Source organism: Lucilia cuprina, chromosome 6 (genome assembly GCF_022045245.1).
Source record: "Lucilia cuprina isolate Lc7/37 chromosome 6, ASM2204524v1, whole genome shotgun sequence".
Lineage (NCBI taxonomy): Eukaryota > Metazoa > Arthropoda > Insecta > Diptera > Calliphoridae > Lucilia > Lucilia cuprina.
The window spans coordinates 42,611,309-42,634,732 of NC_060954.1; the positions used below are offsets into that span (position 1 = coordinate 42,611,309).

General features: G+C 32.5%; 1 protein-coding gene across 4 annotated transcripts in view; it reads right to left on the reverse strand.

The window, feature by feature from the left end:
• Nucleotides 1-4,751: 4,751 nt before the first annotated feature.
• Nucleotides 4,752-23,424, reverse strand: part of LOC111683953 (paired amphipathic helix protein Sin3a) — a 44,197-nt gene continuing 25,524 nt past the window's right edge. The window contains exons 3-12 of one of the 4 annotated variants that reach the window (XM_046954725.1): nucleotides 21,890-23,088; nucleotides 20,137-21,827; nucleotides 19,571-19,883; nucleotides 19,352-19,495; nucleotides 19,047-19,281; nucleotides 15,770-16,593; nucleotides 15,164-15,700; nucleotides 14,802-15,077; nucleotides 7,373-7,771; nucleotides 4,752-5,526 (exon numbers count right to left, since the gene is read on the reverse strand). In XM_046954725.1, the coding sequence (XP_046810681.1) occupies nucleotides 4,867-5,526; nucleotides 7,373-7,771; nucleotides 14,802-15,077; nucleotides 15,164-15,700; nucleotides 15,770-16,593; nucleotides 19,047-19,281; nucleotides 19,352-19,495; nucleotides 19,571-19,883; nucleotides 20,137-21,827; nucleotides 21,890-23,088 (6,278 nt within the window). In that variant the 3' untranslated portion in view covers nucleotides 4,752-4,866. Of the gene's footprint in view, nucleotides 5,527-7,372; nucleotides 7,772-11,748; nucleotides 12,238-14,801; nucleotides 15,078-15,163; nucleotides 15,701-15,769; nucleotides 16,612-19,046; nucleotides 19,282-19,351; nucleotides 19,496-19,570; nucleotides 19,884-20,136; nucleotides 21,828-21,889; nucleotides 23,089-23,424 lie in introns of those variants that run through there. The other 3 variants (XM_046954723.1, XM_046954724.1, XM_046954726.1) reach the window with 3 other exon arrangements.

Below are 23,424 nucleotides of genomic sequence, written 5' to 3' on the forward strand. Positions count from 1 at the left end.
TTAACACTCTAAAAGCTTGGCTTATAACTGGTAGGAGAAACGGATCGCAAAAGGTTTTCAACGATGCCTCAAAATCAGTTTTTTTAATTACAAAGCACATTCTGGAAGCATCCATGTAAAGAATTTAAAGTTCTTTAGGCAGTACTTTAAGCCATAAAATGGTCTGCAAACTCCCTTAGTGGTGTTTAGACAGCATCAAACTTTGTCCTAGAATGTCGGGCATCCCTAAATGTGATGGCAAAACATTCCACAATAGGACTGTACTAGTTTCTATGACATCAACAATATTGGTACACCGGCCGTTGCCGCTTACAATTATGGTGAGGCTTTGAATTTGATTAGGAAGACTTTGAGGCATGAATTTCAGCAATTTTATGAGGAAAGATCTCGAAGTACGGGTTCTTTCTTTTTCTCATTACATTCCACGATTCCTATCAGGCCGTGGTATAGTGGTTCTAATATGTCTCCTAGGGATATTAAGATTATTAACAGACTCGTTATCTGGGCATACTTATGATGGAGTTTATCTTCACAGGATTGGTAAGAGGGACAACTTCAATTGTCTCAACTGTGATCTAATTGGCACCTCGGAACATATTATTTTTCACTGTGATAAGTATAGGTCTATAAGGGACAAACATGACATTTTTAATGATTACTCAAACCTTTCCGATTTGTTAAATTTACACAATATTGATGTTTTTGATCGGTTAATTAAATTTATAAATTAAGCTGAAATTTCCGATTTTGGAGATTTGTTCTTTTTTCTGGGTTTTTTATACTGTCTACTGCTTTATGCTGAGTGGTATACCCTGGCTTTTTGTTTACGTACCTTGCCATTTCTCTGATAATCCAAAAAAAAAAAAAAAAAAAACTAGTACGAATGTATAGTCGGACGTAGCCGACCATATGATACCCTACACCAGTCAGTATGTATGTTAAAAATGGGGATTATTTAAAAAATAAAGCATTTGATTTGTTTTTTTAACTTTATTTCGAAATATTTTTACTTTTTTTTTTGGCAAAAAAGAGATTTTTTTAAGAGGCCCCAAAGGGGAGTAGGGCAAAATATGGCCCTATCCTTAAAAATGTTGGTAGGGGGAGTTAAGTCTTCTTCAATATTATTTGTGTAGAATTTAAAAGTGTTATTAGTGTTTGTAAGTGAATTTTGACCTTTAAGTCATTTTCTGAAGGGGAGTTTGTATGGGGGATAGGGTCAAATGAAGCCCGATCATTACAAAAAATCGGTAGTGTCATTTAAAGTTCTATAAAACTAAGTTTTGTCGACTTTTGTTAACATAATAGATCATTTAAGTTAATTATAAGCCAAAAAGGCCCTATTTGGGGGGTAGTACGGTTGTATGGGGGCTAGTCGAAATAATGGACCGATTTTAACCATTTTCGTCCTTGGGCCAAAAGAAGCGTGTGTGCCAAATTTCATCCAATTATCTTGAAAATTGCGACCTGTACCTTGCTCACAAGGTTTACATGGACAGCCAGCCAGCCAGACGGACGGACATAGCTTAACCGACTCAGAAAATGATTCTAATATTTTTGTATGTTACAAACATCAGCACAAACCCAATATACCCTCCCCACTAAAGTGGTGTAGGGTATAAAAATATTTTTGAATGAAAAGCTGGCAATAAGGAGTGAGATCGAAAAATTCTTAACATACATATATGTTTATAAAAAAGAAACCGCTTTATTTTTTTTATTTGATTCAAATTATTATTACAATTTACAAAAAAAAAAAATATTTTTATAGTTTTAATCACTAGTGATGAAATTTTGAACCCTTTTCGGAAACCCTTCCATTAACGTTTTTATAGTGCTTTCTGTCACTTTGCTCGAACATGTAGTCTATCTCCGTTTAAAATCTACCACACTTTTGGACACCTTTTTTGTACTCTTCAATTCTCTTTTAACAAGAGCCCAATATCTCTCCACTGGCCTTAGCTCCGGGCAGTTTGGAGGATTTGCCTCTCTTGGTACAAATACCACATTATTGTTTTTGTACCACTCAAGGGCTTGTTTACCATAGTGACAGGATGCCAAGTCAGGCCAAAAATAAGTGGACACATTATGAAGTCTTATGAATGGAAGCAGCCTTTTTTGTAAACATTCCTTGATGTAAATTTCGGTATTTATAGAGCCCGTTGTAACAAATGATTGGCTTCTTCAGCAAGAATATTTTTTATAAAACTTGACTTCAATTTCCGTGCTCTGTTTTTGGCCTCTAAATTTTTAGCAGCGTTCCTGTCAGGAACTTTTTGAGCCTTGTATGTTTTTAAACCTGCATTAGCTTTAACTTTTCGTACCAAATAGTCCGAGCACTGAGCTAACCAAGCTGCTTTCCTACCGGATGTGTTGGGAGCTCTTTTGAAAATGCGTTCTATTTTTTTTGGCTCTAGAAACATCATGTGGACCATTCCTTCTACCTGAACCAGGTTTTCTATCAACTGACAAGTTCTCCCGGTACTGTTTAATAACATTGGAAACAGTTTGACGGCAGACCTTTGTATGCTTGGCCAACTTTTTGTAAGACCAAGTTGGGTTTAGTTGAAAATATTTAATAATTTCAGTACGCACTTTTTTCTGGTCACTCATTTTAATCAGATTAACAAAAAAATTAACATAATTGACATTACACATAATAACTGACATGTTTTTCAAAGGTAACTTGATCAAAAAAAAAAAAATCAAATAATATTTTGGTTGAAAAATGTAATGAAAAACGTGTGTTAAGAATTTTTCGATCTCACTCCTTACAAACAAACGTAAATCCATAGCTGAAAAACACAATACACATAATCGGTTAAAATCCACATAAAAGTTGTTCCGAGTTTAATCTAACAGCAAGTAAAAAATCCGCTCTTAGAGCAACAAAAATAGTAAAAACAAGTAGGAAAGTATAGTCGGGCATGGCCGCCATATGATACCCTACACCATGAGTATATTTTTACAATTTTTACTTTTATAAAATTTTTATTTTTTGTAAAGAAACTGTTGAATATTACCATAATTCCAAAATATTTAAGCCATTTATTGATAAAAAACTAAAATTTCTAAATGAGGCTTTATATAGGTCAAATATGGGCCGATCCTCGGTTAATTTGGGAAAAGGATATATTTCTAAATAACAGTTAGTTTTGTTGAGTTTCATTGCGATACAAATGGTTACAAGTCAATTTTAGACGTTTAAGTCATTTTTTGAAGGGGGGTTTGTATGGGGGCTAGGGTCAAATATAGGCCGATCCTTACGAAAATCTGCAGTATCATTTACACTTATATAAAACTTATTTGTGCCAATTTTTAGAGAGATAGCAGAATATTTGACGTAATTATAACATAAAAAGTTCAAATCGGGAGGTACGGTTGTATGGGGGCTAGGTGAAATAATGAACCGATTTCAACTATTTTCAATAGGCTTCGTCCTTGTGCCAAAAAACATGCTTGGTCCAAATTTCATCAAATTATCTTGAAAATTGCGGCCTGTACCTTGCGCACAAGGTTTACATGGACAGCCAGCCGGACAGACGGACGGACGGACGGACATGTCTTAATCGACTCAAATTATTCTGAATCGATCGGTATACTTTAAGGTGGGTATTGGACCAATATTTTTGTATGTTACAAACATCAGCACAAACGTATAATACCCTCCCCACTATAGTGGTGTAGGGTATAAAAAACTTTGATTTCCTGTTAATAAAATGTAGTAAAACTGCAAATAATTTTTACAAAAATGTTAAAATTTTTATTGTTTTAAACTAGAATTGTTGTTGTTTTTTTTTTTATTTGTGTTTACTCAAAATTTATGTTTTTTGTTTTGTTTAATATATATATGCTGACTTAAAAATTAAACATTTTATTTATATAATATTATTAAGAGCATAGAGCATATAACTTATAATTTTAGTAAACATTATTTATTATTATTATTATTATAAAAAAAAACTTATCAAGTCTAGAAAAAAAGAAATAATTATAAAACATACACACACACTCAAACAAGAGAATTAAATATAGTAAATATAACTAAAATAGTTTTTAAACAAGTTTACAAGTGGTTTTACTCTTTTTGTGTGTATATGTGTGTGTGTGTGTATTTTCTTAATTGCTGTATTTTAAAGGGATTTCATAAATTTAAAGAAAATGTAACTTATAGTTATGACAAATAATAAGAAAAAAATGTTTGTGTGTTTCATATACATATTCATATATTTGTTTTTTTATTATTTTTTTTGAGGGGGAGGGGGGTCGCTAGTTGTGTCATAATTAAAAAGCACATTTTACAGGCAAAATTATTTAATAGTTAACTTATTGCTATTATTTAACAGTAAAATGTAAAAAAAAAACGTAAATTGTTGTAAATGTTTAAATTAAAATTACAACATTTTATATATTAATAATTATAAAATTATATTTATTATAATTACTCTTAGCTAAATTATTTTAAATATAATAGTGACTTTTTACAAGTTTGTTTTTTTTAGTTTAAACAATTTAATTTAAAAGAATAACATAATTGTTGTTTGTTTTCTTTTAAATAAGGAATCATTTATTTTTTTTTTACTTTTAGCTGTTTTTTTTTTTCTATAATAATATTTCATTGTTTTTAATTAAACTCGACTATACAGCTATAGAATATATATATATATATATATATTTTTTTATTGTATTTTACTTAAAACTTAAATTTGCAAATATTTTTTTTTTTCAAATATTTAAAAAATTAAAAAAAAAGTGAAATTTTTATTTAAAATTAAAAAAAAAATAAAAATGCAAAGGAGTTTTTATGTTAAAAACAACATTTGGAAGCTTTTTTTTCTATAAATTGTTATTAAGGTTTTATAATAATAATTAACTTTCCATGGGTCTAACTTGAGCCGGTTGTTCTTGCACCACTACCACTGATGACTGAGCCAAACCTGCCACACTATTGCAGTGAGGTGTTGGTGCTAAGTTTCCAACATTTGTTGAGCCGGTCTCAGTGGCATTTGCATTTAAGGAGGTAACACTCGCTAAAGTATTTAAATTAACTCCTGTAGCTGCTGTTATGTTTGCTGCAACTCCTCCACTTCCTGTTGTTGGTGTAGTAGTGGTATTTGTGTTAATTAAACTTACATTAATATTGGCCATACTAGCATTAACTAAACTACTAACAGCTGCATTATATAAATTGCTAGTTGTTGTATTTAAAATATTTAGATTATTAATGCCTCCGGTATTGACGACACTACTACTGCTTAATACTTTATAACGTTGATATGGACGATAGGGTGTCTTTTTTAAATCATTTTGTACAATAACTTTAGTTTTGGGTAATAACCAAGTATTTGTTGTTGACGAGGAGTTGGAGGTGGATGTTGTTGTTGTTGTCGTGTTATTGTTGCTGTTGTTATTGCCCAGCAACCATTCGTTGCATTGCTGCTGCTGTTCGGCCGTAACGTGGGCTGTTAGCCAACGTTGTGCAAATTGTTGGAAACGTTTAAATTTACATTGGGTAATACGTAGATGACACTGTGGAAGAGAGAGGGAGAGAAAAAAGCATAAATTAATTAAATTCGGGAATATGTGTTAGTGTTAGATTATAATAGTGATCATGTTATAGTCCTTATAATCAAAACGTTAAAAAAACGACTTCAAAAGAAGTTATTGTTCACTTTGCTTAACTGAATCCGAATGAATCTGTTGAAAATTAGGTCTGACAACATCCTTGAGGCTTCCTGCAGCAAACACATGATCTTTCAGGCCTATCGGACATGCAAGTATTATAGATAGATAACTATTGCACTTTCTAGCCATCCATCCTTAGACGCTACGGTTCTATAACTTCGGAAAGTATGTGATTGGTCCTGCAGACCTCTCAGATACAAGTATAATAGACAAGTTTCCAAAATATTTTTGATAACATAGACGACTGCACTGTCAAACACTTTTTGCTATGAATCTTCGGTTTCATTATCTCAAATAGTACGAGATTGGAAGGTAAACACTTTGTGTATACTGATGTCTTATGGGCGTTTAATAGTAATTTACATTCCGGAATATGCGATCATGATAATATTCTAAATATATTTTAATGTCTCAGGCGGAAATGGCTCGAAAACAGCAGGGTGGTACAACCCTTGTACAAAATGTTATCAAAAGAATTAGCCGTTTTTTTCTCGCTTTGTGAAAATCGGGATAAAAATCCAATTACTTTCTATAAACCAGGTTAAGCTTCAGTCTGTATGGTATGTACTCTGGCTGAGCTATCCATTAGAGGAGACTTTGCTATGAAATCCTAGCTCAATGTTTTTATGGCTTGTCTGTACTATTTAGCATTAGGCTGGACTACCTTAACGCCTACAACATGACACTGCAATAGGCTATAATATGATGCTTACAAACCTTCATGACAGAATAGTTGAGTATGAGGGAGACGTACTGACTAGCATGAATATGAAGGTTGTCTCTTGACTACATTGGAGAAATCGGTGCCACTTAAAAGTTTTTGAAGTTGTAAGCTCTCTGACGAGGAGCTTGCTCAACATCAGATCGCCCTACTTATGCCTGGGTAAACTCTAAAGAAGGATTTAATAACACCGAGTGAATGTAGCAGAAAGGAGAGGAACTATACGTTTTCTCTTTCTAGCCAAGATGGTAATGGCAATAGAAGTTGTAAGCTTTCTGACGAGGAGTTTGCTTAACATTAGATCGCATTTTACTTATGCCTGGGTAAACTCTAAAGAAGGATTTAATAACACCGAGCGAATGAATCAGAAAGAAGAGGAACTATACGTTTTCTCTTTCTAGCCAAGATGGTAATGGCAAAGACATCAACGTTCTCGCCAAGGGATATGACGCTTCTTAGAACGTATCAAAGGATATGCACCTTCTCAAAACGTACTTTGCGACCCTAAATTACAACGATTTATAATTCCGTCTATGTCGTTCTTCTTGGACGGTCCACAACAGGTGATTGTTGCCGCCAATCAGGTTAACACTCAAAAGAGTAACATCAGCCTGTAGTTCGAAACAGATTGATGAGTAGTAAGCGGAATGAATAGCGCTTATGTTTGCGGAATCAAAAGAGTAACATAAAGCTGTAGTTCGAAAAAGATTGATGAGAGTTTACGGAATGAACAGCAGATGTTTAAAGGACTTCAGCCAAAGGCTTTGGCAAGTTGGTTAAAGCACTAGGGGTGGAATGAAAGTCCGGCAAACTTTGAGTTGTTTTCGCAAGAAAATTTTCAAGGGGAAGCGGATACAGCAATGACCTCAGCCTACTAAACTATACTATAGAAACAAATTAAGATTCCCTAGTAATTGTTTGTGTAAATCTTCGCCGCTGCTAATAATAAAAAAATTTAGCATTACTTACCATTTTAGCTTTTCGCACAGAGTCCAATTTGAAAAATTTGAGATTCTTATTGATAACAAACACTTGACGACCGGAAGCATTTAATTTGATTTCATCACGATCATTTATAAAGTATTTCTCACCACCGGGACAAACTAACGCTGAACTACCCAAACGCTCGGGAGGACGTTTACTCCAGAAACTATGTAAATCGGCGGCAGCATTTAAAGGATTATTATTATCGGATGAAGAAGAATGACCCACACTTGAGGCAGAATCTGTGGATGAAGAACCACCCCCACCACCAGCACCTGTCATAAGTGATTTACGTTCCTGTAATAAACGTAATTGTTCAGCCCTTAGACAGGCAGAACGTTTATTGCGTTTAAGAAAACGTGGTTTACGCAACAAGTGCAAATCCTAAGAAGAAGAAAAAAATATAAACAAAAATAAAATTATTAGTTTTTATTTGACCTTAAAAAGGAATGGAATAGTTTTTTTTTTTAAATAAATTAAATTAACATGCTAAATAAAAATATTAAAAAATAAAAAAATTTTAATTATTTTTAAATAGTTTTTTTAATTTCAATTGTTTTTTTATTACTAATAATAAGAATTATAACATGACAAGTAAGCTTATGTTGTAAGCGTACCAGGTCAAACTTTATGTTAAAATTTATTAAATAAAAAAAATTATACTTAATTAATTAAAAATTATTATTAAATTATTTATATAATTTATAAATATATATAAAATTATGAAAACATGTTGATTTTTATGGGAATTTTGTTAAAATGAAATAATTTACTGGTGCTTAATTGGTTAACAAACAAAATGTTTTCATTTTTTTTTTGGGGGGGATTTTTTTATAAAACAAATAATTGTATATTTTATGAAAAATTATAATAAATGAAACTACAAGAGTTTTGTAAAGAAAATAAAAAAAGAAAGAAAAATTAAATATTGTTTTGTAAAACAAACTTGACAGAGAATAATGTATGTTTTTAGAAATTTTAAGAAATTGATTACAAAATAACTTACTAATTATGACCTAAGCGCTGACACACTCACATCGACATTCTTCAACAAACGCAATCTGTTGAATTTGCGGGAGTGACCTTTCTCAGAAAAGATGTAGGAAACCCCCGAAAACGAACCGAATCATACTCGACCAAAGATTGTTAACTCAGCGAGAGCAGTACTAATCAAACTTTACTTTTCAAACTGTAATAAAAACATAACAGGAAGATATTACCAATGCTCAATGGAAACATATACATCGAGTCAAACTTTCTCAGAAAAGATGTAGAAACCCCCGAAAACGAACCGAAACATACTCGACCAAAGATTGTTAACTTAGCGAGAGCAATACTAATCAAACTTTACTATTCGAACTGTAATAACAACATTACAGGAAGATATTGCTAATGCTCGATGGAAAGATATACATCGCGTCCAACTTAGCAACATGATATTGCTATCATCAGGCAATGTAAACATTGTAATCAGGTATGACACAACTTGTTCTAGCCTTTTATAACTTCTGTAGAAATTGTCAAAAGACCATTTTCTATGTCATTGTTCCGATGTAGGAAACATTCGTATTCGTTTTGGACTGTAACAAAAACATTGCCAATGCCTGATAGAAACATATACGATTTGAAAAAACCTAAATATTTCATCCAATGAATTAGATATATGGCGGCTCTTACAAACGAACGATTTATAACGTCATGCGATCAGAACAAAGGAAGTATACTAGAAACCTTGAAAGGTTATATGCAAATATCGGGGCTTTCGGATCGCATACCAAAAACGGAAAATATCGGCAATTTTAAAAGACTGTTTCCAGATAGAAAGAGAAAAATCCCAGTAGAAATCTATTGTTATACGAATGACTCTAAACTGGGGTACAAAACGAACGTGGAGTCATAAATTGAAGGCGCAGAAACATAAAGTTTCTACTTAATCACAACGCTAGCTTCCCGACAAAAGTCCAAGTTTAAACAGAATGCCTAAATTGGATTAGAATAAATATTACGTCATGATCCACCAAATTTTTTGATAAAATCCCCATAGAAATCTATTGCTATATGAGAATGGCTCTAAACTGGGGTACGAAGAGGAACCTGGAGTTATAAATTGAAGATGCAGAATCGTAAATACTACCTAATCACAATACTAACCTAAACTCAATTAAAAATTTTATGACGTCATATTCAACGACAGCTAGAAGACAATTAAGGTGTTGGATTATAAGAAAACTTAACCCGCCTACTATTCCAGAGGTAAGATTTATATGATATATGGTTACCTTGGACACTCAAGAATGGTCGACAATAAAAGAGCGAAGGTGCTAGCATTAAAGGGAAGGAAATTCGACGCAACTAGTACTGTATTGAAAATATATCTCAAGACCTCTAAAACAGTGGCTAGAGCCACAAAGAAACTGGCTGGGTTAGAACGAGAAACATCCTCAAAATTAGCCGGAGTGACATTAGTGGAATGGTACGTTATCTGTGTAGTAGGGTTCTAGTCGACTTTGTAAATAAACGTGGAAAAGTTGAAAAAGTAGGGTTCTATAAATCGACTTTCGACTAATCGAACAATCGACTTTTTATTGAAACAAGTCGAAGTCGACTATTTAGTTCCAAAAAAGTCGATAACTCGACTATCGTCTGAGAAAAAGGTCGAAAAGTCGACTTTGTAACTAAAAGTCGAAAAGTTGAAAAAAGTCTATAAGTCAAAAAAAGTCGAAAAAAAAGAAAAGTTGAAAAAAATCGATAAGTCGAAAAAAGTTGAAAAAAGTCGATAAGTCGAAAAAAGTAGGGTTCTATAAATCGACTTTCGACTAATCGAACAATCGACTTTTTATCGAAAAAAGTCGAAGTCGACTATTTTGTTACGAAAAAGTCGAAAGGTCGACTTTGTAAATAAAAGTCGAAAAAAGTCGATAAGTCAAAAAAAGTTGAAAAAAGTCGATCGATAACTCGATAACTGTGAAGAAAGTCGAAAAGTCGACTTTGTAAATAAAAGTCGATAAAAGTTGAAAAAGTCTATAAGTCGAAAAGTTAAAAAAGGCGATAAGTGGAAAAAAGTCGAAAACTCGAATATAGTAGAAAAAAGTCAAAAATAGTCTAAAATTTTGAAAAGTGAAAAAAGTCAACAACTGTAAAATAGTCGGAAAAACTCAAAAAATAGTCGAAAGAAGTGAAAAGGTAGAAAATAGTCGGAAAAACTAAAAAAAGTCAAATAAAAAGAAAAAAGTCAAAAACTCTAAAATAGTCGAAAAAAGTCAAAAAATAGTTGAAAAAGAGTCGAAAAAGTAGGAAAAAGTCGAAAAGTCAACTATTTATAAAATACTTAAAGTCTAAAAGTCGCCTTTTCGTTTCAACTATAGGACCCTACTCTGTACTCATCTACACAAAATTTTGACAGATTATATTACTTGTGTGATCGTGCATAAAGCCGCCTTTAGTTTGATTTGCTTAATAATACTTTTTATATGAATTTCAAAAAGATATTTTTAAAAACAAATTAAAAAAATAATAATAATAATACAATTTACTTAATTAATTAGCCAATTTTTTATATTATCATATATATGTAATCTTATGTTAACGTTTGTTTTACAAAACAATTATTTAATTTTATTTCTGTTTTGAATGATGGAACAAAAAACTTACCTTTTAGATTATTATTATTTTTTGTTTAATAATTATGTTTTTTTTTAATATTTTTATGATTATCCTGATTTAGCGTTTAACGGAAAATAATGAAAATATGTTTTTTTTTGTTTTTGTAAAATAATAGAATTTTACAAAAGGCAGAAAAGTAAAGTTACTTTACTTTTTGTTAAAAAAAAGTAAAATTTTAGTATTTTACAGTTTAAAACATATTTTCAATTTATGTAGATAAATTAAACAAAACAAATTTGTTGTTGTGATATATTTTTTTTTTAATGTTTAGTACTTTTATTTAAAAAAATTTTAACTTTTCATAATTGTGTTTTTGTTAAGATAATTTTTTTTGTAGATTTTCTTCTTGTCGTTTATGGTTTTTTTTTACAAATTTATTTATAAGTTTTTATTTTCTTTTGTAATAATAATAAAAAAATTGGCGTTTTTTTTTTGGGGGGATTTTTTTGCTTATTTTTAGAAAAATAAATTTTGTTTTAAGAGAAAATTTTACGCGTTTTAAAATTATTATTATTTTTAGGGGTTTTATATACAAATAAAACTACTTAAACAATTAATTAATTAATTATTTATATATATGTATAAAAAAATAATAATAAAAACTCAACATGTTTAGTATTTGAAATAAAATACCAATAACTGTTAAGTTTTTATTTATTTATTTAATAAAATCCTTTTTCTTTTTTTTCTGTTAATTAACTAAAATTTTCTTTTTTTACAAACAAACTTTTTTTTTAAATATTTTGTTAAAATGATTTTTAAATAAAAAAAAAAAACAAACAACAAATTATATAAGTTAAGTTAAAAAAAGTGTAAGTTTAGTTAAGGTAGTAAAAAAGGTGTTGGTTGGTAGGTAGTGGGATAAGTTGGTGATGTTTGGTTATATGGTGATAAAAATGGTTGATGGTGGTTGGTAGTAGTAGTAGTGGTGGTTGGTACAGTGGTTTGGCAGATACTTATACTTTTTTAATGTTTTGTTTAATGGAAAAAAGGCGAGCTTTCTTTTTAGTTAAAAAAAAATTCTACTAGAAATTATAAAATTTTCATTTTCGCTTGTTGTTTTAGTTTTAGAAAAATTATGAGGAATTTCACTACATAAATATTGTTATTTTTTTAGCATTTTTTTTTTTAATTATTTTCTGTATTAATTTTTTTTAAATGGTATTAATTTAAGCCTTGGGTTTGACCTGGTACGGAGAGAGAATTGAAAAAAGAAAAAAATATTAGAGAAATGCATAAAAAGCATTAATTAGTGAGTTTCTAATTTGAAGAAAAAAAAATTTTGTCAAAATTTTTCTTTTAATTTTTTTACAATCAATAATAAGAGAAAACTATTATTGAAGCTTTTTTTTATATTTTAATAAATATTTATATATTAAAAAAAGAAGAAAAAGAGAGAGAGTTAAAAAAAAAACAAACAAAATGTATGAAGAACAAACAAACGCACAAACAAAAAAGAAAAACACAAACTTAAAGTTACCAAAAAGTAAATAACATTGTTAATTAAGTGCAGAGTTTATTAAAAAAAATGTATCAAAATTAGCTAATTAACATAAACAAATTATAACAAAATTAATAGCAAAAAAACCAAAATGACATTCCCCAATACGTTATAGAAAGTTTATAAAGTAAAAAGAATTCAAAAATTTTTAAAAATACCAACAGATATGGACAAACATAAGTTTATGACAAAAGGTTTATTTAAAACAAAATTTCACTAAAAAAACACTTATTTTAAGTTGAAAAAGCTTGTTGTTAACTTAAAACTTTTATATTTAGAAAATACTTTAAAAATTATTAACAATTTTCTAAATTTTAAAGTTTGAACTTGAGAAAATGTAAAAAAATTGTCTTTAAATAATTCTTAAAATATATTTTTTTATAAATCCTTATGATTTCTACATAATTTTAGTATTTTTTTTTAAAGATTTTCGAACTTATGTTCGAATTATTGAAAATATAAGTTCGAAAAAGATCTCAAGAATATGAGACTAGTCTACAGTCAAGACTATGAACTAACTAGCCTATAGTCATGACTATGAACTATTCTATAGTCTACTTCAAAGTCTAGCCTATAGTCTATAGTCAATAGTCAAGACTATAAACTAGTCTGTAGTCAAGACTATAAACTAATCTATAGTCAAGACTATAAACTAGTCTATAGACAAGACTATAAACTAGTCCATAGACAAGACTATAAACTAGTCTATAGACAAGACTATAAACTAGTCTATAGTCAAGACTATAAACTAGTCTATAGTCAAGACTATAAACTAGTCTATAGTCTAGACTATAAACTAGTCTATAGTCAAGACTATAAACTAGTCTATAGTCAAGACTATAAACTAGTCTATAGTCTTGACTATAAACTAGTCTATAGTCTTGACTATAAACTAGTCTATAGTCAAGACTATAAACTCGTCTATAGTCTAGACTATAAACTAGTCTATAGTCAAGACTATAAACTAGTCTATAGTCAAGACTATAAACTAGTCTATAGTCTAGACTATAAACTAGTCTATAGTTAAGACTATAAACTAGTCTATAGTTAGGACTATAAACTAGTCTATAGTCACTACTATAAACTAGTCTATAGTCAAGACTATAAACTAGTCTATAGTCAAGACTATAAACTAGTCTATAGTTAAGACTATTAACTAGTCTATAGTTAAGACTATAAACTAGTCTATAGTCAAGACTATAAACTATTCTATAGTCAAGACTATTAACTAGTCTATAGTCTAGACTATTAACTAGTCTATAGTCTAGACTATGAACTAGTCTATAGTCTAGACTATGAACTAGTCTATAGTCTAGACTATGAACTAATCTATAGTCTAGACTATGAACTAATCTATAGTCTAGACTATGAACTAATCTATAGTCTAGACTATGAACTAATCTATAGTCTAGACTATGAACTAATCTATAGTCTAGACTATGAACTAGTCTATAGTCTAGACTATGAACTAGCCTATAGTGAAGTCTATGAACTAGTCTATAATCAATTGTATGGACTAGTCAATAATAAAGAATATGAACTAGTTTATAATTTAGAATATAAACTAATTTATTGTCTAGTCTATAGTACAGACTATAAACTAGTCTATAGTCAAGACTGTTAACTAGTCTATTGTCAAGACTAAAACTAGTCCATAGCCTAGACTCTGAACTAATCTATAGTTTAGAGTAGGAACTATTCTATCAACAAGTCAATAGCCTAGCCTAAAGCCTATAATAGTCTATAGATTAGAAAACGGACAAGTTTATATCCTAGTATATAGCTTAGACTATGGACTAGTCAATAGCCTAGACTATAGCTTAGACTATAGCTTAGACTATATTCTAGACTACAATAGTCTATAACAGGACTGATTTAAGGACTTGTATTTGGGCTGCTGTATTGACTAGTCCGTAAACAATCGATTGAGTTGTCTACGAACTAGTCCACTGACAGACATACCTATTAAATATACTGTGGACAGTATATAGACTATTTTATGGACTATTCTTTGTGGATAATCTAATTTGATTATAAAATTATTTAAACTTTTTAAGTTTTCAAATAAATTCTGGTTTAAATAAAGTATTGCCTTTGCTGCAAAATAAATAGCATCTTATTTTATCCACATCTGTGTGTATTAAATGTAATAATATTAAACTATATAAATTTCTAAGATATATAAGTATGTATGTATATATGTATATGTTCTAATCACTTTTAAAAAACTACAACAACATTACAACTTACCATTCCATCTTCATCCCAACGTTCAGATTTAATTTCGTTGTTTGTTAAATTATTGCTTGTATCCATATTTGTGGTATTGTTATTATTATTGTTGTTATTGTTATTATTATTATTGGGTGAATTAGCATTTGTTGTATTTGCTGAAGAGGCAGGATTAGCTAAACGTTCAACATATTTTGACCAGGTCTTAACTTTATTAACAGGTTTCTCACGTTCGGTAACATCTTCACTGTCTGTGTCCAAAAGTTCAATCGTAACATGACAATCAATTTTGTACTTTGGAAAGAGAGTAAAAAAGTTAAAAACAATTGTAAAAATTAATTTCTAGTAATGAGAAATAGTTTAAATCTTATTTTACTTACAATATAGATTTTAAAGCAATTCTCTTCGTGTAATATTTCTTCTGCTTTACGTTGATATTGCATTTCAGCATTAAATGTTTTATGAGCATTACGACAAAGACCACCAGCTGCTCCTTTCTTTTGCTCCAAATGAAATAGTTCAACACATTCTAATGCCGTACGTTCGGTAACACAATTTTGCAATTGTCTGACGGCATTCGAGACCACTTTGTCCAGGGTAAATGATATGTATGCATGTATGCCAAACATTTCACGCATTTGATCTTCGAATGTATTTGAATCCATATTACCGTCTAGCACATTTTTCAACATATCCAAGAAGGTTGGATAATAGTCTTCAACACTAACCTCGGATTTGGGTTTCAGTCTTAAAGCTTGAGCAATATTTTCACGACGATTTTGTTTGTATTTCTCTTCTTCGGCAGCTATTAGCTGGGCACGCTCATACATGGTGCGTAAACGTTCGCAAAGTATGGCATGTAGACGAAAGAATAAATACCAATTGTTGTTGGCAAAAAATAGCGTGTAGGCTTCATCCTGTTGTGGGGAAAAGAAGGGTTTTTAGTTAATTTATAAATTAAAAAACAACATTGTGTTACAACATACCATGTGTTTGCTAATGGCATGGGGCGGTACGGGTATATCGGAGCAAGGCATTTCTTCGTCTTCTTGTTTAATTTCCGTTTTGATACTCTCATCTGTTACAGCCATGCCCGTGTGACCGGTAGTTGTGGTGTTATTGGATGATGCTAAATTGCTGCTGGACAATACACTTGTTGTAGTTGTTGTATTGGCCGCTGTGGTGGTAGTTGTTAAACTATTGTTATTGCCGGCAAATGCTGTTGTCGTTGTTGCTGCTGCTGTTATACCTTCAGATTTTGCATTTAAATCACCTGTTAACGAGCCACTAGCTGCTGTAGTTTTTCCTTCACTGGTTGCAGATGTTGTAGCATTAGCATTGGCCATAGTTGTCATTGTACCACTAGTAGTGGTTATGGTGGCTATTGCTATAGAGGTGGCTGAAGCTGTTTCAGCATTTTTATTATTGCTAGACTCTAATTGTTTAATATCACTTGCCAAGGAGGTGCTGGTGTTAGAGGAGGAAGAGGAGGATGTTAATGTAGCGCCTGTTGCGTTGGACGTTGTACCAGCTGTAGCCATGGGATTTGCTGTTGTCGTTTGGGCTTCGCTTGTATGATTTATGACAGGAGTTGTGCTCGTTATTGTTATCGCATCTTTTGTTTCCATAGCATCAACTTCTGTTTTAATAGCCGTCGTTGTTCCAGCCGCTGTTAAAGTTGTTGTCGTCGTTGATGCTGTACCTACTGTTGATAACGTTGTTGCTGCCGCTCCAGTTGCTGTTACATTTGTGCTTTTATATTTATCCTGTTTGCATGATATGGAATCTACATCCATTTTATCATTGTCATCTAATAAAAATGGAAATACTTTATAGTTTAAAATAAAGGTTAAAGAAAAAGGTGGTTTGGGGTTGGGAGGGAATTGGTAGTTTCAGCAAAGGCGGATTTTAAAGGCAGTAGTTTTTTAAAGTTAGGAAGTTTAAGGGGGACGGTTAAGGTAGTAGGTGTAGTATAGTTGATAGTTAAAACATTACAAATTATGTTGTTTTAAAGTTAAACATGCATTAAAACAAATTTATATTTATTTGTAAATTCATCATGCAAAACGCGCAGGCAGGCATTTCAAAAAAACAAACCGAAAAAAAACAAGAAAAAGAAAGAAGAAAAAAAAACAAATTCTAAATTACTCAAATAACAAATTTATATATTATATTTCATAAGTTATAATTAATTTTTAACTTTTTATATAAATATTGCTGTATTGTACAAGATAAAAGATAAATAACGATATATTCCGGTGAGATTATTCTATAGTTTAGTCCATAGTCTATTCTATAACTTAGTTTATAGTATATAGTCTAGTTTATAGTCTAGTCTATAGTCTAGTCTATAGTCTAGTCTATATTCGAGTCTATAGTCTAGTCTATAGTCTGGTCTATAGTCTAGTCTATAGTCTAGTCTATAGTCTGGTCTATAGTCTAGTCTATAGTCTAGTCTATAGTCTAGTCTATAGTCTAGTCTATAGTCTAGTCTATAGTCTAGTCTATAGTCTAGTCTATAGTCTAGTCTATAGTCTAGTCTATAGCCTAGTCTATAGTCTAGTCTATAGTCTAGTCTATAGTCTAGTCGATAGTCTAGTTTATAGTCTAGTCTATAGTCTAGTCTATAGTCTAGTCTATAGTCTAGTCTATAGTCTAGTCTATAGTCTAGTCTATAGCCTAGTCTATAGTCTAGTCTATAGTCTAGTCTATAGTCTAGTATATAGCCTAGTCTATAGTCTAGTCTATAGTCTAGTCTATAGTCTAGTCTATAGTCTAGTCTAGTCTATAGTCTAGTCTATAGTCTAGTCTATAGTCTAGTCTATAGTCTAGTCTATAGTCTAGTCTATAGTCTAGTCTATAGTCTAGTCTATAGTCTAGTCTATAGTCTAGTCTATAGTCTACTATATAGTCTAGTCTACAGTCTAGTCTATGGTCTGGTCTATAGTCTAGTCTATAGTCTGGTCTATAGTCTAGTCTATAGTCTAGCCTATAGTCTAGTCTATAGTCTAGTCTATAGGCTAGTCTATAGGCTAGTCTATAGGCTAGTCTATAGGCTAGTCTATAGTCTAGTCTATAGTCTAGTCTATAGTCTAGTCTATAGTCCTGTCTATAGTCTAGTCTATAGTCTAGTCTATAGTCTGGTCTATAGTCTAGTCTATAGTCTGGTCTATAGTCTAGTCTATAGTCTTAGTCTATAATCTAGTGTATAGTCTATTATATAAGTCTAGTCTATAGGCTAGACTATAGTCTAGTCTATAGTCTAGTCTATAGACTAATCTATAGTCTAGTCTATAGTGTAGTCTGTAGTATAGTCTTTAGTCTAATCTACAGTCTAGTCTTTAGTCTAGTATAGTATAGTCTTTAGTCTAGTCTATAGTCTAGTCTTTAGTCTAGTCTTTAGTCTAGTCTTTAGTCTAGTCTTTAGTCTAGTCTTTAGTCTAGTCAATAGTCTAGTCTATAGTCTTGTCTATAGTCTAGTCTACATTCTAGTCTATAGTCTAGTCTATAGTTTAGTCCATAGTCTAGACTTTAGTCTAGTCTATAGTCTATTCTAAAGTCTAGTCTATGGAATAACCTATAACCTAGGCTATAGTCTAGTTCTGTCTAGTATATACTCTGATCTATACTCTAGTCAATACTCTAGTCTACTTTATAGTTTAGTTTTCAGTTGAGACTTTAATCTAGTCTTTAGTAAAGTCGATAGTATAGTCTAGTCTATAGTATAGGTCTAGTCTATAGCCTTGTCTTTTTTTACTTTAAAGAAGGTGATAAAGATTACTAAACACTACAATGTTTAGTTTGGGTTTTTTGTTGTGTATTTTACTACTAAATTTCTTAGTAATCAATCATTATTTATAAAAAAAAAAAAATCATTTAGTTAAAATACAAATTTTATAAAAAAAGAGAAACACATGTTCTTAAAACCACAAAAGAAAGCGAGGAGCAGTAGAAGTGAAATAAAAACAAGCTGGCAAAGTTTTTCATTTTTGTTTTGTTTTTATTGATTTTATTTCATACACAAACATAATTGGTAAAACGTACTAAATAAAAAAAAGAGAAATAAAATCAATTTCACTTCTCACTCTCATTCATTAACGTTTTAATAGAACATATGGTCAGCTAGTTTTGTTAAAATACTTTATAAATTCTCGATATACGAAATACATACAAATGGTATATAATTACAAAAATAATAATGGAATTGAAAAAATAATAATAATAATAATAAAAATAATAAAATAATTTAAATTTCAAACATACCATCTTCACGTTCATCATCACTTAAGGGCTGCCTTGTGGAAAAGAATAAATCAGGCACAAATTGTCTTAAAATATGTTTAATTTTGGTTTTTTCTTGTTTTTGTATGCCAGTTTGTCTTTTAACATGATGTATTAAGAGATTGGCAGCATCATCTAAGATGGTTTTATCTTTATAGGGTAATGTTAAGTGTGGACCAGTGCTGGGTTCACCATTTTCATCTTCTTGATCGTGACGCTATAAGGAAAACGTAAAAGAGAATTGTAATTAAAGAATTGAAAATAATCTAAGAAGTTTAAATCATTACCTCATCATAAAGTGTTTCAATTTCATTGAATAGACTTTTAGAGCGTAATGCTTTCATATCATTGGGTTTAAAATTGATAGACTGATGATCCAAAGATTTAAGATAATACTTTTCATTCTGTTCACGCCATTGTTTGTTGAAACCCTTTAAAAGAAATCAAAAAAGAAATAAATTATTTAGAATTGTGTTAAAAATTGCATTTCTTTTAAAAAAACTCACCTTTTGAGCATTTCTCCATTCTTCTTCTTTGACCTTTAAACGTTTTAAGACTATAGGAACCGCAACGGAGGGATTCTTTTTAAGACCCTGTATAATTTCACCGGCTTTTTCGCCGTATATACGATAAATGGCACGTTGATGTATTGTCTGTGATGTGCCACCCAAATAGTCATCTAAATGATAGCGTGCCAATTCTTCGGGTGATAAGCGTGACATTTTCTTTTGTACTCCTTCTAGGACACGTATTGTTGCACTATTCGTTTCGATAACCACATCCAATTCGAAGCGTTCATCTTCAGTTCTGTGAATATTCCTTTCGTTTAGAATTTATTGTTTTAATGATTTTTTAAGTTAAAAAAATTAAAAAAAAAAAGGAAAATGTGTGTTGTTTTGTGGGTTAAGGGACTTAAAACTAAAGATAAAACAATTGCTGAGGGGGAAAAGTGTGGTTTTATGTGTTAAAAAAAGAATTTTATTAAATATATAAATCTCTAGATTAAAGCACAGAAGTTTTAGTAATAAACTTGTTAGGAAACTTAACAAAAGTCTTTAAACAACAAACTAACCTGTAAATGGTTTCCTCAAATTGTGTTTTACGCGATGTTACAAATGTTGAATCCTCACTAGCCCAGGTGGGAAATGAAACCCATTTATCATTTAGTACCTCACGACACAGTGGTGTACGACCAGAACATTTTTTCGGTATTGTTGTTTGCGGCAGAGCACAATACGATGCGCCCAAACGTCTACACGATGACAAATCAATTTCTTGATGATGATCACTGTTTTGTAAACTATTTTGACGATCATTTAGATTGCCTGCATGCGCCGCAGAACCGCTATTACTGTTTGCACCACTCTGTCGTTGGGCCGCTTGCAGGGGTAAACCCTCTAAATGATGACCGGAATTAATGCCACCACCAGTGCCGCTGCCACTATTGCCGCCAACACCGCACGTTGATCCCGACACTTGGGAAATGGGTGGACCGAGAAAATCATTAAACCAACGGAATAGATCTGGAAATTTACTAAGGAACGGTGTAACCAGGGTGAGCAGTTCAGTCTTGGAAACAATTTCTTGTGTGTATAGCGTTAGGCAACGCAAAAAGTTGTCATAAACTTCGGGACTACGCAGTGATTTGCGTACTTTATCGAAGAAGGCAGCATCTTGTATGCTGCACTTGCGTGAGGCCTCTGAAAAGGAAATGTCGCGACAAATGGGTTTGTGACGTTTTGTCGGTGGTACACCCAGGCCTCCTACACCACCTATATCATCGACTGCATGTCTGCGTGATCCTGTGTGGGTTATTTGATTGTGATAGGCATTGGCTTGGGAAGTGACATAATTAAGACCGCTGGTATTTGTAACTCCACCGATATGTGACAAACCACTAGAGGGTATGCCCGAGGGGAGACCACTATAGCTGGGAGATTTCTTTGAAATATGGCTGGTCATATTACCCATATTGGGTGCCATATTTGAGGCGGTTTGATTGTGGGGATGATGATGGTGAGCCATGTATTTTTGTGCGCCTGTTACTACAGATGCCGCATGATGATTACTGCGGTGTGTATCTTTAGTATCGTAAGATCTGCTTAAATTTCCACCAGCACCAGTTGCTCCAGCTCCTGGCAAATGATGATGTGAACCCACCTGATGATGAACATTAACATGTACTCCTCCTCCTGGACCACTGCCACGAAAATCTTTATCATATATATCACCACCAGCTGGGCCAGCACCCGTGGGTACTCCACTACTACTATCGCGACCCGAGCTTATATGATTTTGCTGAGAGTTATTGTAGGTGGACTTTAAGCTGACACTGGTATTTACTGCCGTTAGATTGCCCAAAGCTGCTGCATGAGATGTAGCACTGATTTGCGACAACGTGGCCCCGCTACTCAAGTGTAATGGGGAGCCAGTGGCCGAAGCACCTGCCGGTGACATAGTTATATGGGCACCACCACTTAATGATGCTGTCGTAGCACGTTTATGATCATTATGAGACTTTGTCATATACTGTTGGGCTTGATGATTAGTGGCATCGGGTAAGAATTGTCCAAATTCACGTAAAAGATCCTCATCTTGACCGAATAGTTTGGCCACTTGAGTATAGACTTCCTGTTCGGTAAGGGTTTTTCCCTGATTGACTCCACCCGTTGAACCTTCTTTAATGACTTTCTGCTCTTTCTGATAAGTATGTAAAATTTCGAGGAATTTTTTGTACTTTTCGGGTTGATTTTGGAAACGATTCTACAAGTGGAAATAGAGAATTATTATAATTATTATTAAGAGTAAATTCTTCCACAACATACCTTTATTTTATTAACATAAGTTATGGCATGATTGAATTCTACTGGCTGTTGGGGCGCTGATCCCGGTGCGGCTGCTGATTCTGCCAACATCATGGACTGATGAGCTTGAGAAATATGATGTAAATTGTGATGAGCTTGAGCGGCCGTCTGAGGATTAAGATCATTTATTGCATTAGACGTTGGTGTGCCACCCACAACCATGCCACCGGCTGTAGAGGCTATATTGGCAGCTGTCGCACTGCGCTCACGATCACGCGAATAATTTTGTGGCATATTGGGTGGTGGCGCCGCATTAACAGCTGCCACCGTTACTTGAGCCGGTGCTGGCGATGCACTAGCATGTGGTACATGAGTGGGTGTATGACCACCACTACCGGCTGCACCACTGGGTGATTGTTGTGCGGCTGCTGAGGGCGGCTGTAAAGCATGTATAGTTGTTTGTGACAGTGAAGCACCGCCATGTGTCATTAGATTTACCGCCACACCTGTGCCGGTAGTCTGTAGTTGATGTACCGTAGCTGTAGTACCACCACTACTTGTTTTATGACTCAAATTAGTCATAGCCGTACCGGAAACCGCATGTATGGTTGTACCACTTCCTGGTGCCGATCCCGGTGGTGAAGGCATTGATACTACTGGTACTGAACAGCCCAATTCATCGGAATGAATTTCGATTTTATAGCCGGGTGGCAAAAACATATTAAAGCCATAGATTAACTCTGTATGACCCTTAAAAAGAGTCGATACTCTTTGTATAACTCCCGGCGTATCAATACAATGTGACTTGAATTCTTTCATTATATCCAAAAAGTTGTTATAGATCTGTGGCTGATCAGAGTACTGATACTTAACTTGATCCAAATAACTTAGTGCGTCCTCCACTTTGAGGCGGGGTGGTGCTCCTGGTTGACCGGGTTGTGGTGTTGAGATTGTTCCGCCGCCGCCTGTTAATTGTGGAGTCTGTGCTGTTGTTGCCTGTTGCTGTTGCTGCTGCACGAGAGGCTGTGAAGATGACGATATACTACTACTTTGTGTACCACTTATTGTACGTTGACGTACAGAGTTGGCGGTTTGTGGCACAGTTGGATTGGTAACTATGGGTACGGAGCCGGCAGTGCCGCCGGTAACATGAATTTGTACACCACCATCGGGTCCTGTTTTGATGGTACCACCAGTGGGTAGGGAAGAGACATTATAGGCTACAAGTGTAAATAAATAGATATGGAAAATATAAATAAAATTATATAGATTTTTTTCTAATAAAATGAAAATGTAAATGATTTGTTTAAATATCAAGTGAATATGTAACCAAAACCTTAATATGAATATCTTCAAATTTGTTCCATCCAAAGAAACCTACAACATGTCTTTCTCGAATTTGAAAAGGTTTTTTAAATAACTAATTCTAGTTCTGCTGAAAGAGCAGAACAAAGAACAACTTCTGGAAGTTGTTCTTTGAAACACTGTTGAGTTTACAAAGCACCTCTGCAGTGTTCAATAGGAATTAGTTTAATGACTTTGATTGGCTCTTTCAA